The 14,976-nt window shown below is 38.8% G+C and overlaps 1 protein-coding gene across 6 annotated transcripts in view; it reads right to left on the bottom strand.

Moving 5' to 3' along the window:
• Positions 1 to 14,280, bottom strand: part of TP63 (tumor protein p63) — a 104,231-nt gene extending 89,951 nt beyond the window's left edge. For 5 of the 6 annotated variants that reach the window (XM_039234210.1, XM_039234211.1, XM_039234213.1 and 2 more), the window contains exon 1: positions 14,114 to 14,280. In XM_039234210.1, the coding sequence (XP_039090141.1) occupies positions 14,114 to 14,155 (42 nt within the window). In that variant the 5' untranslated portion in view covers positions 14,156 to 14,280. Of the gene's footprint in view, positions 1 to 13,650; positions 13,706 to 14,113 lie in introns of all 6 variants that reach the window. The other variant, XM_039234212.1, reaches the window with a different exon arrangement.
• Between the last annotated feature and the right edge of the window lie 696 nt (positions 14,281 to 14,976).

Genomic DNA, 14,976 nt, shown 5'->3' with positions numbered 1-14,976 from the left:
AATGACAGTGTTAAATGATCTTCAACTCTGAACATAACATGAACCTAAATTTTCTTCTCACCTGTTCAGCAATATTGCGTCTGTATGTATCCTTGTAAACAAAACTCAATATCGAATACATGGGTTTATACATAAAGTTGACAATGTGAATGCTTTCCTATAAAAGAATTTAAGATAAAAAAATAAGGATCCCCATCAAGTCATTTGACCAGTGCAAAGGAAAGAGGGACTTAGACATAATTTGTGTTTCTGAAAATCTTTCTCCTCCAATTAATCTTATAAGAGAAATGTTAGAGGTTCTATTTACTAGATGTTAATATCCATAATAGCTCATTTACGGCAGCATGGCATAAAGAACCAACAGTCTATCAAGAAGTTAATAAAAAAAAAATACTAAGAATGAGAGCCAAATCAGGAATAGGAGAGGTTGCTGTCAGGATATGTAATTGAAATTTATTTACTTCCATTTAGGAGCACCTGGGTGGCTCAGTCAGCTAAGCATCCAACTTCAGCTCAGGTCATGGTCTTACAGTTCACAGGTTCGAGCCCCATGTCGGGCTCTGTGCTGACAGCTCAGAGTCTGGAGCCTGCTTTGGATTCTGTGTCTTCCTTTCTCTCTGCCCCGCCCCTGCCCCCCCCTTTCTCTATCGAAAAAATAAATAAACATTAAACAAATTTGTAAAGGTTCCCTTGTAACAGGAAATAATAAGTTGCCCAAATTTCATTTGGGGAAAATTATATTTATAATCTTTGAAATTATATTTATAATCTTTGATTAGTAGACAGGCTAGGGAATTGAATACCCTTTAGCACTTAACGTTCCCGAATAGATCCTAGTAATGCAACAGAACTCTGAACTTAGACTTGGTGATGTAGGGTCTAAGTCCCAACACTGCCACTAATGTGCTGAAAACCTGGTGAAAGGTACATGAACCACCTGGACCTTAGTTTCCTACAATGAGACTGAATCTCATGATCAAACATAAAAGGTGTTTCAATCCTAGCATTCGGATGGATGGCCATGCTCCTCCGCAAAGCTATTTTAAAGTGCCATGAAATTACTTTCAAAAAATGAGATAACCTGCTTTTTATTTATCCAGATTTACCAACCCAAGGCTAGAAATCCACAGCATGTATACACTTTCCTCAGCTGACTGAACCTTTCACCTCGGGTTTCCTGAAGGAGCGCTTGTGAACATTCTGAAGCCCCTCCTGGGAAAAGAAAGCAGTGTTCCTCATGACCCTGACTTTACAGAGCATTCATTCGAATATGCTCTGGTAGACGGTACTACGCTTTCATCCCCAAATATCAGCAGGATGGTGACTTTTCAACAAGCACTGCCTTAGGGAGAAATGCTTGTCATTTTTTAGTTTTCTATCGCCTGCCTCACCTGAAAGAATGATGGCTTGTTTTATGCTAGAATTGAACACAAATGAGTTAAAATGCTCCATTCGCGGCCAAGAAGATATTTGTATTATGTCAAGTTGAAGTACCATCTTTCAACCTTAAGAATATATTTAGCATCAGGTTTTTCTCAAGACCAGATTTTGTTCCTTGTAAAATATTTCACTTCTTTTATCTTCCAAATGATCCCCCAAAGCACATGCTTGGAGGTAAAGTGTACTCCTATCTTACAACAAACAGCCTGTAAGAAGAAAGCACCTAAGCGCACAGGAACCTCTGGCAGCAGGCAGAGAGTTTACTAGAATGTTTTATGTTCTGACACAAAGTGCCGAGATTCCTTTGAGGCCCGAGATTCCATAACGCAGGAAAGAGCTCCCTAAAAGCCAACACCAGCCAACCTCAGGTGAAGTGAATAAATACACAGTAAGCTGATCAGATGGACAGCAATGTGAACAGATACTGGACAATAGCATTTGCAAATCCAGACGGTGGAACGTGTTGAGGTTAAAACTCAGCCTAAATTTACCAAATTCACACTGTGTAGATAGAGCTCAACTAAGAAGAAATAAACTTCAAGTTCTTATTTCGGTCAGTAATGATAAATGAGCAAAATTATAATCATGAGCATCTAAATTCTGCAAAGAGTTGTCGTCACCATCCACATACCAAGGCAGCATTGGGCTTAGCAGAAAGCAGAAGGTACAATTCTAATATTCAATACTTCCAGATACAGAAGGAAAAATATACAGGGTTTCAATTTCTTCAACGTTGGAAAAGCATGTTTGAGGACGTTTTCAACCTCTCACAAGAACTATTTTGATGGCTTTACTTAGCAGAAATGGTAACGTGCAAGGAAGGCAGTACGTAGTAATGAAAACTTTTAGTGACGGTTAGGCCACCTATATGGAAAGCATACCATGGTGATTTTAGAAGACCATCAGTAAGGTTTCATTGGTTTTTAAAGTGGGTTTAAAATATTTAAAAATAATTTTTATAACGTATCTGTCTAGGCCATATCAGAAATTATGACTTAAATTAGTTGGCGTGATTAAATGCGATTAACATTGTATCACAGGGGATAGCTTTGTTTATCATGACGTGGAACCGCAGACATAGCCATTTCAATAAATAATGACCATTAAAATGTTTTAAAAGTCGGAAATGTATGTTACATCCATATCCAATCCTCTCTATGTAAAGAATATTAACTGTTACTACTACTATTACTTTTACGAATAATCTGAGTCCCTATCTATGTTTTTTATAGTCTCCAAGTTCTATTCATTCATTGAATCCTCATAAGCTAGGTGGCATTATTATCCCATGTTTTACATATAACTTATAGATGAGGAAACCAAAGCGCCACAAGATTAAGTAACTTGCTCAAGGTAGTAAGCGACATAGCCCGAACGAGAAACCAGTAAATCTGGCTTGAGAACCCGCTGGCTTACTTCTCTTTCATTCCGACTGCATGTAAATCTGAGTCACTCAGATTTCGGCCTGGAATTTGTATCTAAAAATTACATTCAATGAAAGCATACCGATTTTATATCTTCAAAAAAATTCCATATTAAGGACAGGCTATAAAACTAACCACTCTTAGATGGTGTGTGACTGCAAACAGGGAGAGACCCAGCTCCTCGGAGCTACCACCAGAAGGCTCAGGGCAGTTGAGATCGAGTCTCTCTCAAGCTTGAAGACCTTGAGCAGCTCCCTATTGTCTTAGTTAGAGTAAAGGCCCCAATCTTCCAAGTGGCTTATGCGGCCCTATTTGAAACTCTCTCGTTTGCACAGTAAACAACCTGAAAACAGGCACTCCTCAAGTTTTTCAAAGGCAAACGCTGTCAGTCCGCAGTCCCCTCACATTGGTGGGCTGTATCTTCGTTCATTGAGCAGCTTTTAGCTCATGCCATCCCCCAGCAGAAGCCCTCTTCACCCAGGTAGGCATTCTCCTTTGTTTCACATGGTCTTACTCCTCCGACTTTCCCTTGGCATCACAGCATTATAGCTGAGATGAATTCATAGGTACAAATACAATTTTTCTTAAATATCGGTCTTTTCTGCTAGACCGTAAATCTAGGAGAGATTATATCTCATTCATTACCGGGTCTTGTGTCTGCAACAGCGTCTGAGCCGCAGAGGCTGCTCGGGAAATATTTATTGAAATAATGAATGCAAAACATTTTCCAATAAAAAGCACTTTCAGAAGATAATTTTTTATTCTAATGCAACTAACTGTTGATTTTAATGCTGAAGGAAGCCTGCCTTCTCATCGGCTTCATGTCTTTACACACTAGTGACGACTGAATATTAATGGTGTATCTCCAAATAATCTTGATGACCTTTTCTCTGTGTTCTGCTTTGTTTTGGTAGGTGGGATTGGGCTTTTCACTTCAGCTTTTATGGGAACTAGTAGCAGAATAGCCTGTCCTGTCACTCATAAGGGAGTGAGTAATACTTGGTAGCTCACACCTAGCTGAAAAGTTTATTAATGAGCCTCTACTTCCTTAAAACAAACACATACACGTTTTCACGGCAGGGCACTATTTCTTCCCTAATGGCCTAGAGTTTGTTCCTAATGCATATAGATCAGCGGTAAGAATCCAAACCTTTGTGGTCATATAATTATTCACTTCCTACATATGGTGCTTGTGGCCGAATGCAGATTTCTTTGGAGAGAAACCACCCAGAAACAAGCTTAGAGTAAGACATTAGTTTCTGGTGGATAGGCCACAAAATTTGTCCCTCCCTCTCTAATTTCCATGATTTTCTGCCCTGATAGCCAGAAGTCAGTTTAGAATAATGCCATAATTAAGGGCTTACAGTATATGTTTTGAGGAACTGAGATTGTACTTTATGCACCATTTTCTTGCAAATGGTCTAAGCTCATGACTTCATTTCCCAGACTTTATACTACACACAGAGAGGTTGAAACACTAGCCTCTCTTTGTAGATAGAAAAGTAAAGCATGAAGAAGGAGGGCACTACTCAGTTTTGCTCTTCTATTCAAATGAGAAACACTGTTTCATCCGTTCCTCTTGCTTGTCAAGTTCTTTGCTGATTGCTACATTTCTCATTGTGTTTGAGATGAAAGTTTTTAGTGATTTACTACGCTTTGTAATTAGACACGGTGACTTATATAACATTGGAGTGCTCCTTTAAGCTGTCACTTTTAACTGCAAAATAAAACCGAAGTTTCCAGCTATGCAGAAGACATGCCTCACTCTCAAAAGACAGCCATCTATTCATTTCATCCTATTTACTCATTCATGAAAGTAACAATCAATCAGTTTAATAATTACAACAGCTCGTGGTGTCTTATTTGAACACAAGAAACCAAACAAAAAACTAGGACACCATGTTTAAGAACAAAACGACTTAGAGATTTCTCCGGCATCCTTTAGTAATAATAACACCATTAAAAATAAAACAGAAAAGTGTTTGCAAATCATCAGGCTTATTCACCCAGAGCAACGCCCCCAAATCTCTGGTGATGATTAAGGGACATGCAGGGGACAAAACTAATCAGTGTGGAAGCAAGTAAACACTTTTAAGGAGTGACTGCAAAGCAAGATAAAAATCTCATCTATTCAGTTTTTTAAAAAATCAAACACATTCTCTGTCCTCATGGGTAATCCATTAAATGAAAGCAGCACACACTTTACACTGTTTACCTCTGTCAGAGTACAAGGCATTTCTTACTCAGGAAACTTCCCTGTGTTTTAAAAACTTTCTTGCCACTTAAGGTATAATGGAAATAAATACCAGGTTCATAAAGAGAGAGAGAGAGAGAGAGACTTGTAAGATGTCAAGGAAAACCATACGATTCAGAACATACAGGTGGAGGCAAGGTGTGTACAATGTGTGCAAACACTTTGCTTTTTGCATAGGTTATAAAGAGCCATTCCTGTAAAAGTAGGTATTATATGCCACATTTTTATTTGAAGATACACCTCATGCAACAGCAGCAGAGCATGCCTCCATCACATTCAGGGACATCACTTGGCGACCCTGGAGAGGATACAGAGATCAGTACCACACGTGCCCTACCCATCAGCAGTCTTCCGTCTAGGATTGAGGAGAAGGCATTGGGTCCTCCCAGAAAGCAATGATGGATGAACAGAGAAGTGTAAAAGATCTCAGAGGAAGGGGAGGTTATTCTGAATTGGGGGAAGGGAGCAGATCTGAGAAAACTTTTAGGGTGAGGTAGCCTCTCAGCAGGGCCTTAAACACTAGAAACAATTTGATAAATATCTGGGGGCTGGTGTTGGGGGCTAGAAAAAAGTTAGGAAAAGTACGTTCTCTGGAAACTTACTATTCTGCTTTTTAGCCTTTCAGATACTTTGGGACTGGCTATTGAAATAACTTTCCAGCCCGAGGCTTATTCTGGGCTTTCTACTTCACCCGCGGTCACCATTTCTCTCTGTGTGTATGCCCACAGAGTCCCCAACCTTAGTCTGGTGACAGAGTCTCATGTGGTCCATTTAAAAGTAATCAAGCCATTCCCAAAACATCTGATGTTGCCCGTTGGTTGAGAGGGTAATGGTTTTCCTTTTAATTCTGATTCCATCAATAGAGTGACACTAATCCAGACTGATTTGAGTAAACAGGGCATATTCTCCATTGTCTCCGTGATCTGAGAGAGAATAAAGTTGAGAAAGCTCACTGCCTGGATTGGAAATGGCCCCTTTGGGTGTTTTTGTGTAAGCTTGAAAGGAAAAAGAAAATGCCTGTACAGAGTTCTTTCCAAGGCAAGCTGACTTTGGGGGTGGTAATTCTCATAGTGGTATTATACTAAACTGCACCTATTAGTGGCTTTAGCACCAATAAGAAAGTAGAACTATTTCTTTTGTAGTGTTTCCAGAAGAGCTGACGAGAGTGTTTCATAAATTTCCGCCTCTGGCAACACACCACAGCTTGACTCAAAATTCCCTCTTTCAGCTTTTATAATTTTTTTTTTTTCCATTTAAGAAACTCGGACAAGATGTACTTCAGATCACACATTTTGCATGAGATATCAATTTACACTCTACCCACATCCACTAACATTCCAAAACTGTTTTCTTCTTGCCAATATTCCCTCACCTAGAACCAACATATGCTTTATCTTAATACCAGTTACTGAACTTTAAATTGACAAGTAAGTATTACCTGGCAAAGCCATCTCAGAATGGACATGACAGCCTGATTTTACTTTGTCTTTGAAAAAACAAACTTGAGCAGAGTGTATACACTTAGTCATTATCAAGTAAGAAATACATTTAGAAATGAGAGCTTCCCAAGATGTATGTTTTTTTTCCACAGGATGAAAAGGTATGCCTTTTGAATGGGATAGGTGTGCTCTATTATCAGACCAAGTAAGAAAATAAATACAGGGAAGTATAAAGAAGAGACTTTATTTTATTTCATTTAACTACTTAGTTCTGCAAAGGAGGTTGTAAGCAATGTGGTAGTTTATGCAACTTCGCGGTTTCCCCCTGATGTATGCACGAAGATGAAATCGGCACAATCACATTTCGATATGGGATATTTTAAAAATCCACTTTCTGTTAGCGGAGGACTAGGTTTGTAAGGAGGAGAAAGGAATGGGATGCAAGCTCGGACTTCCCCCCACTTACCACTGAGGCCAGTGCTCCCTCCTACCAACTCTCTTTACATTGAAATCAAGTCACTGAGTCACCTCCCCCCTGAACCCACCCTCTCCTATCCCTCCATTATCTCTGTAGTTGGCTACATTTTCCTCCTGCCTGAGATGGAAGTGATGAAGGAGGTTGTAGAAGAAAGGATATGGATATGGATGAAGATGAAGACATGTCTTCCCCCAATATTTCCATTCAAATCTCAAATGCAAATGTGTCTCCTCAACCAAAATAAAATTTGAAAAATTTACGGCAAAGTATTTTTAATTTGAGATACCCAAATCTTGATTTTTTATTCCTGCTCTTTGTTTAATGGGGGGTGGGGGGGTGGAGGCATTTGTTTCTTAAATGGGACATTCATATTTGCTTCTGCTCTATTATTTCCTAGCTGGGATTCTCATCTTGAACAAATATCATACTTGGTATATTCTCTCACACTTACCTCCGGGATTACTATTTGCATTTTGAGCAGTGACCAGAAAAATGGTTTTCTCATCCTGATTCTAAGAGGACTATTTAATAAAGTTAATACTATTTAACAGAAAGAATCAGTCTGGATTTTGTTCTAACGTTGATTAATTTCAACATGTAATTACTGGAGTGCCCGGGTGGCTCAGTCTGTTGAGTGTCTGTTTGACTTTGGCTCAGGTCATGATCTCGTGGTTTGTGAGTTCAAGCCCCACATCGGGCTCTTGGCTGACAGCTCAGAGCCTGGAGCCTGCCTCGGATTCTGTGTCTTCCCCCCTCTCTCTACCCCTCACCCACTTGTGCTCTGTGTCTCTTTGTCTCTCAAAAATGAATACATGTTAAACATTTTTTAAAAATAAGAATAAAAATGTAATTACTGAGTTCCTGTAAGGGTAAGATAACTTCTCTGTCTCTGGAGAGGTCTGAGGAATGGGATCAGGAAACCCTCAACTTCACCTGGCCCAAGCAAACATGTGGGCTATTTTTTCTCCTTCCCTGCAGGATTACACCTGTCACTCCGAAAGCATGTAGACAAAGTTTGGAATCTCAGGTTCTGAACCTTGTCCATGCCTTCAAAATATTCATAGGTTCTAGTTCTCAGAAGGTAGAAGTCCCTACCATATCTTGTTGCTGTTTCTACAACAACTTTCCATTTTGACATAAATGCGAAATACAGATCTGTGTTTAAATCAACATTCTCTTCTCAAGTCAATATATCATGTTGGTATATCAGTATCTGGTCATCTGGTCCTATGAAGTTTGTCCTTGTATTTTTATTAATTTTTCACTCTACCTAGAATGACCTTCCTTCCATAACTTGGCTAAATTCTAGTCCTCAAACTACATGAAATATTACCTTCAACATGAGCAGTCTGAAAGCCTTTCATTGTCTTTGAGTGTCTTTAGTGCCTCCTCCCAGATTCTGCTTCATACTGAAGTCATTCATGATACCTTACGTGCACCTAGAATTGTGAATTCTCAGACACAAGTGGCTGCAACTATTCACTTCTGCTTTCCTTACACTGCCTAGCAATGTGACTGTACTTAATTAGCTCCTAGTAAATGTTGGGTTGTAAGGAAATGCTTCTTTCGTGGTGGAAATAATCAAAGTGGTTTGTGAACAGGAAATCAAAACTACTGTATCTGTTTACTAACACACTTATACTACTTTCTCATTTTGGGGTGGAGGTGGGGGAAATAATGAAATAAAGAGTGAGTCTTCATTTGTAGGGTGACCATATACTTTGTATTCTAAGTGGAACACTTTTGAAAGAGAAAGTGGTGCTATTCATAATTACATTTGAATAGCAGGCATAAATTAGGACAACCAAAACCAATTGTTTCCAACTTATCCATGGCAGAGACCGTAGCCATTAAAGAGAGCAATGCACAGAGAATACATAATTTGCATAAGACTTTAGACATGATCCGTTTCTACCCTTCGAAAGTTCCCAGAGAAGTGATGAATATTCTTGCAAGATGGCCACTGTGTAACACAGAGAAATGCATTTTTATTCTTCTGGGCAGTCTTGAGCAAAGCCATTTATCTTCCCCATGTGTGCCCCTAGTACAGCTCCAATTATACCACTCTTCTGTTCAAAGTCCTTCCATGATCCATCACCGCCACAATATTAAATGTGATTTGGCCTTCCACGACACACTCTATCTTACATGTCTAACTTTATTTCCTAATTTTTTTCATGTTTTCACTTCCATCTGAGCTATTTGACACTGCTGGGTATTCACCAGCATTCACCCCAGCTCTGTGCCTCTCCTGATGTGCGTTTCTTCACCCCGAATCCTCCTTCCCTCTCATATTTCAAGGACTTAGAAATTTCTATCTGACCTTACAAGTGCAGCTGCATTTTACTTATACATATAGATTTTCTTGATCCTCCTGTTTCAAGGTACTCTTTCTCTTTGATCCTTTATATATCTTGCCCATACTTCTCATATGACAGTGATGATCTGCCCTGTATTATAACTGTGTGTGTTCATTTCCTCTCTGAACTGTAAAGTTCTCAGCACAGGAACTGTTTCCTCCCCTCCTAGATACCATCGTATATATAACGGATGCTCAGGAAACGTTTCTGTAAAAAGAGTAAGGTGGTCCTCCAACCAAAGCTTCCCTCCCCCCAATACTAGCATTCTTGAATATTGACAAAATTCAAAATCATTAAAAGGGATCAGTGAAAATTAGAAGATGTTTAGAGAGGCAGTGCATTAATAATCTATATTTTACTATTTTCTTGTGTCTCCAAATTGCATTCTTAAGAGAAGATGGGGAATCAAATTCATAACCTAATGTTTGGATTGACTGTTTAACCTTGACGCTTCAATCCATTTTCCTTCAGAAGGAAGGAATTCACTACTCTACTGGATGTCCTGCATCAGCAACTCAGTCCACCACATTGGTACTGAATAATAATGCTACATCAGACATCTCAATTTTTTCATCATACATTCAAAAGAGAATTCTGAGTCCATTGGATTTGGAAAACTTTTCATCTTCGAAATACTAAGACCACAGATGGGTCTTCTGGTGTCTGTGTTGTTTCTTATTTATTGACATAAACTGATTCAAAGAATAAATAGTGTATTCAACGGGGGGAAAGTTTAATTTTAAAATATTACTATGAAGGTAGGACTTGTGCTTATACTCCTCTATCCCACAAGTTCACGTCTCACTCAAAGCTATCATATGCACCTCAAGGAAAGTTGGGAATGTTTGGAGCAGCATATTTCTTAACTGTTTGACCCATAGCCTTCCTCAATATAACATCTCCTAACTTCAGACAGATACCCCCTTAATGGGAAGACTGTAGAATCCAAATCCGTATGACTCATCATCTAAGAAAAAGTTAGTAACTTTGCATTCAGAAGATGTATGTGGCATAGTGCAAAAGCAACCAATATTTTTTTGGTTGGCATAGCTAACCAGACATTCATTCATGTTTCTCAGTGTACTCTACACACCCCAGCTGAGGATTAGTGCTCTCCTAAAAAAAAACCAAAATACAAAAAACAAAAAAAAACAAAAAAACAAAACAAACCAAACATGCTTTTTCCTTATCTAGCTAAAGGACAAGTGATATATTATCACCACTCATTTTTCCAATAGTAGCAAAAGAAGGTATGATCTATAATCTGTGATCTAAGATCTCTTTCTCCCAGTCCCCTCTGGGCTCGAGGGCCACCAGTTGTAAAAGAAGCAATGCAGTCAAAGACCACAGCTTGGAGTGAGGAACACAGCCTGGCTGACAGCTGAATTAAATCTGCAGCTTCTGCTTCTGACCTACGATACTTTGGGTGCTAAACATCAGAAAGCTTAAGAAAATACATTTATTAACTATTAGGAGAAAAAAATCACTCCCATGGGAAACACGTCTCTTGGAGACAGTATTAGGGTAAGAAAGACTTTTTCCCTTGACCATGCGGGCCTAGATGTCAATTAAATGGCAATGTCCTAAACTCTGAGATCATCTACTGCTGCCTTCAAACTTTTCTCTTCTTCCTCTCCAGTAGATTTGCACATCAGTTCTTTAAGGAATTTTTTTTTTTTTTTGGGCGCATTTACTATGAATCACAAAAGCTCTTTTCCGAATACATTCTCTCTCTCTCGGTATGAAAGAGAAAAAGGTTAAATGAAGTCAACAGGACTCACTTATCTACCTATACGTCTCTCTACGACAGAGAGGGAGAGATCTTTAGTCTTGATTTATAATATCGGGTGTTCCTGTATAGGAGCCTTGAAGTCCCGTTTACTTCTAGAATATTGGAACCTATTCACTAAAGTACGTTTCCATCTTCACACAGGAACCCAGGTAGACATTTTTAATAAAAATGCCCTAAATGTCCTTCTAAGGAGGAGTTTGGAAGTCTCTGTTTCTCTTTCTTGCTCTCTCTGCACACACATGCATGCACACACACACAGCCCGGTTTTTTGTTTTTTTTTTTGTTTTGTTTTTTTTTGGTTTGGTTTTGTTTTTGTCTTGGGGGGGACCGGAAAGTTGACCTAAACTTAATTTGTGAAGAATTTCCTTCTTTTGAGGCTAAGACTGAGACCAGTCCCAGAGGCTGGGTCATTCTACACCTGACACATTGGGGTGATGTTTCCTTGAAGCCTCTTTCCCCTCTAACCCAAGGGTGGAAACTTCAGTTCTGACTGTTACTTCCTGCCCACGTTCTCCCTCCCTTCCAGACCCTTTCCTGTTCACTAACAGTTTTCCAAAGTCTAGCTCTGCTTGGAGGGAAAATATTGGGAAGCTGTGGAAAAGGGGACAGAGGAAGAACTGTGCTCTTACCTTGTTTTTATCAAACCAAAGAAGCTACTAGCAAATTAATTTTAAAAACTATTTGAAGTCAGAGAATGGGTTATAGTTTCAAAGTAATCTTCATTCTCATGGGGAGCTAGATGCCTTTTCATCTTAATCTACCCAAGTTTTAACAATTTTTCGTTTCACTAGATCACTCTTTCTGTATCAAGGGTTACTAAGGAATATTGTCTTAAGATAAATTATAAAACGTTACAACTTTTATATTAAATTCCCTGATTCTCAGGGCCATGCGGTCCCAGATAGTTTGTAGAGTCAGATATAGAACTGCATTTTTACAGAGGACTAGATATGAAAACGTCACACTATATAGCAAAGAAAGCTGTGCTTAAGCAGTAGAATGAAAATCAAGCTATAAAAATTATGCATAATATACGCTTTAGTGGAAGGATATAAAACTCACAATGGCAATATACAAAAAGAGGTGGGAAGTTAGAGAAATTCAGCCATATTTTTTTCGTAGATATCCTCTATACACATTAAAAGCATTCTAAGAGAAAACAGACAACTTGGGTACATAACTATACACATTCGAATACCTCAAGTTTTGAAAAACGCAAACCCATGGAACAGTATTTTCTTTCATAATAAGGGTGCTATACTCTCACCTATGACATGATTCTTTTGCCTCCATAAAAGACAATCATTCCTACAGGTTATCTTCTGCGCACAACATTTACGCAGTTTTTTCCTCCACGAGAAATAATCATTACTTTCCACTTTGCATCTTCATACTTTTTTTTATAGATATATTCTCAACCACCTTTTCTTTCTGTCCCTTTCTACTTGGACCCAAAGTCAGATCCCAGCCTGCTTATAAATATATGTGTGAAATAGCTCGTTAAGCAACACAAAGTCAGATACGATATGCCCAGCAGACCACTTATTTCGTGATGAAAACTCAAACGTGGTATCAAATGGAAACAAGGTAATCTTTAAAGTCACCTCCATTTTTTTGTTAACTGTTGGTAACATTTTAAGCTAACTTTCAATGTTGAAGCCAAACAAGAAACTCAAGTTTCTCCACCGAGGACGAGCAAGCCTGCTTGAATGTTTTAAAGGAAAATAGGCACTTCCTTTTCCTTCTGTAGATAACTAGATATTTCCCCTGCTATATTTACACAGTTCAGGTGTCTAGACAATACCGTGGTCAATATGACAACGCAGGCCCTGCTTTGCTGCCCTTTGCACGGATCTTCCTTTCGCCGTGCACACTCGAGTCCTATGCACTTTGTTTTGATTTTTAAGGAGCTCAGTTTGAGTACTCCAGTCTACTTTTCCAAGCAATCGCCTGCAAGCATTTTCATCTGAAACACTGAACTCACTCTCACCACCCGCCCCCCCAACCCCCACCCCAATCTGATTAGTGTCAACACAGCTGCCCTATTCTGAGGAATGTAAACTAATATTGTTGTTAGACCTCCCTCAACCTTAGGAAACTTCCTCAAAGCCTTACAGTCTCTTCAGGAGTTTTTTGTTTTTGTTCCCCCCGCCCCCAACCTCATATCCATTTGTCCAGTGATTTAAATCCCTGAGACAAATTTGAGGAGAGATCAGAGAGGCCAAGCATCAATTCCAATCAATTCCTTACATAAAATCCTAAATGCTATGATACACGTTTGCCATGTATGCATGTATAAATATTTAATCAGGCATCGCCCCCCAAATAACTTAGTCATTACACAGTGAAAGTCTTAAGTCAATCACCAGACAAGAGGAACATTAGTGAAGTCCCCTGAAGATTTTAGATGGGTCTCTGGATTGATAGAGTTCAAAATGAAGATGGCTTAAAAAAAAATCTCACCTGGATTATTTTGAAAAAGCTTCATTTGCTTTTAGGATGAAGTCTGGAGATAGAACTGAGAACTTAACTGAGTTAAGACACAGTCAACTAATTTATCTCACTGGTATGTGAGCACACAACAGAGGAGTCATTTCAAGGTATCTAGCAGAATGTGAGCTGCTCTCCCAGTCTGTTCTTCCAAAAAGGGATTTTTTACAAACTCCTGAATATTGGGTTTCCTCAAATATATAACGTCACCCAGAAATTTCTTTTATGTCTTTTCTCTGATTATTTCATCTCCCACTTAAAGGAAAAAAAAAAAAAAACACAGAAAACATTCACCAAGAAAAGGAGATACCTATACATGATTTGCAAAACCATTACATTGGGTGACCAAGAACCACAAATATGTAAGCTTTTGTTTAAAAATAAAAAAATGAAAAAAAGCATCTCTAAATGGAGTGCTAAAATCTAAAATCCTTACCTCACTAAATTGAGTCTGGGCATTGTTTTCCAGGTACAACATGTTAGCAGTAAGATTGATCAATGCCGCTGTCCTTTCTTCTGGCTCCAGGATTTTGCCAGCCCCCCCACCCCCTCTGAGACCCTGACAATAGGAATCTACTAAGAAGATAACAGAACTCAAGTCCCTCTTCCTCTTTCTCTCTCTGTACATAATTTTAGGTTCCCTAATATATACCCAACTATAGGCATGAGGGGGCGGGACTCTTGTCTTTACCTGTCCAATCCATCAACTTCCACCTGGAGTCCTCACTCCAATGGAGTGAGGCCTCTCCCATCTCATTAAGTGGTTAGAATTCCTTATCACCAATCTTTAAAAGAAAAAGAAAGAAAGAAGGAAAAAAAAAAAAACAGGAGAGAGACAGGTAAAACTTTCCCTTGTCTCTTTCATAAGAAAGTGCACTCTCTCCTGAAAACAAAACAAAATCTCCCCAAACAAACCACAAACCCGTACCACCCCAGGACTTAGAGAAGGCATTTCAGAAGGTTATTTTACACTTTGCAACTGAAAAGTAAAACTTCAGGGAAAGCTTTTGGAAGGCTTCTTTTTTTTTCTTTAACTAGATGCGGAGTTTTAAGAATGACTACACAAAGTCAGGAATTAGGAAGAAGTCCTCCAATCCATGGTTATATTTCCTCAAGATAAAAATTAAAATCTACTGCCTGATAGCTAGAAAGTTTTCAACTTATTCTCCACAGAGAAACGGTTTAATATAAAGTTATGCCAACATAAGCCATTGGAGATTTCAGAGTATAGTTAAAGAACAATTTAAACCGTTTGGTCCCGTTAACTTGTAAAAAACAAACATCCATATTATGTACAGG

The sequence above is a fragment of the Hyaena hyaena genome, unplaced genomic scaffold (genome assembly GCF_003009895.1).
Source record: "Hyaena hyaena isolate Hyena2069 unplaced genomic scaffold, ASM300989v1 scaffold_84, whole genome shotgun sequence".
Lineage (NCBI taxonomy): Eukaryota > Metazoa > Chordata > Mammalia > Carnivora > Hyaenidae > Hyaena > Hyaena hyaena.
The sequence above is the reverse complement of the archived record's forward strand: the minus strand, read 5'-3'. Positions and strand labels throughout refer to the sequence as shown.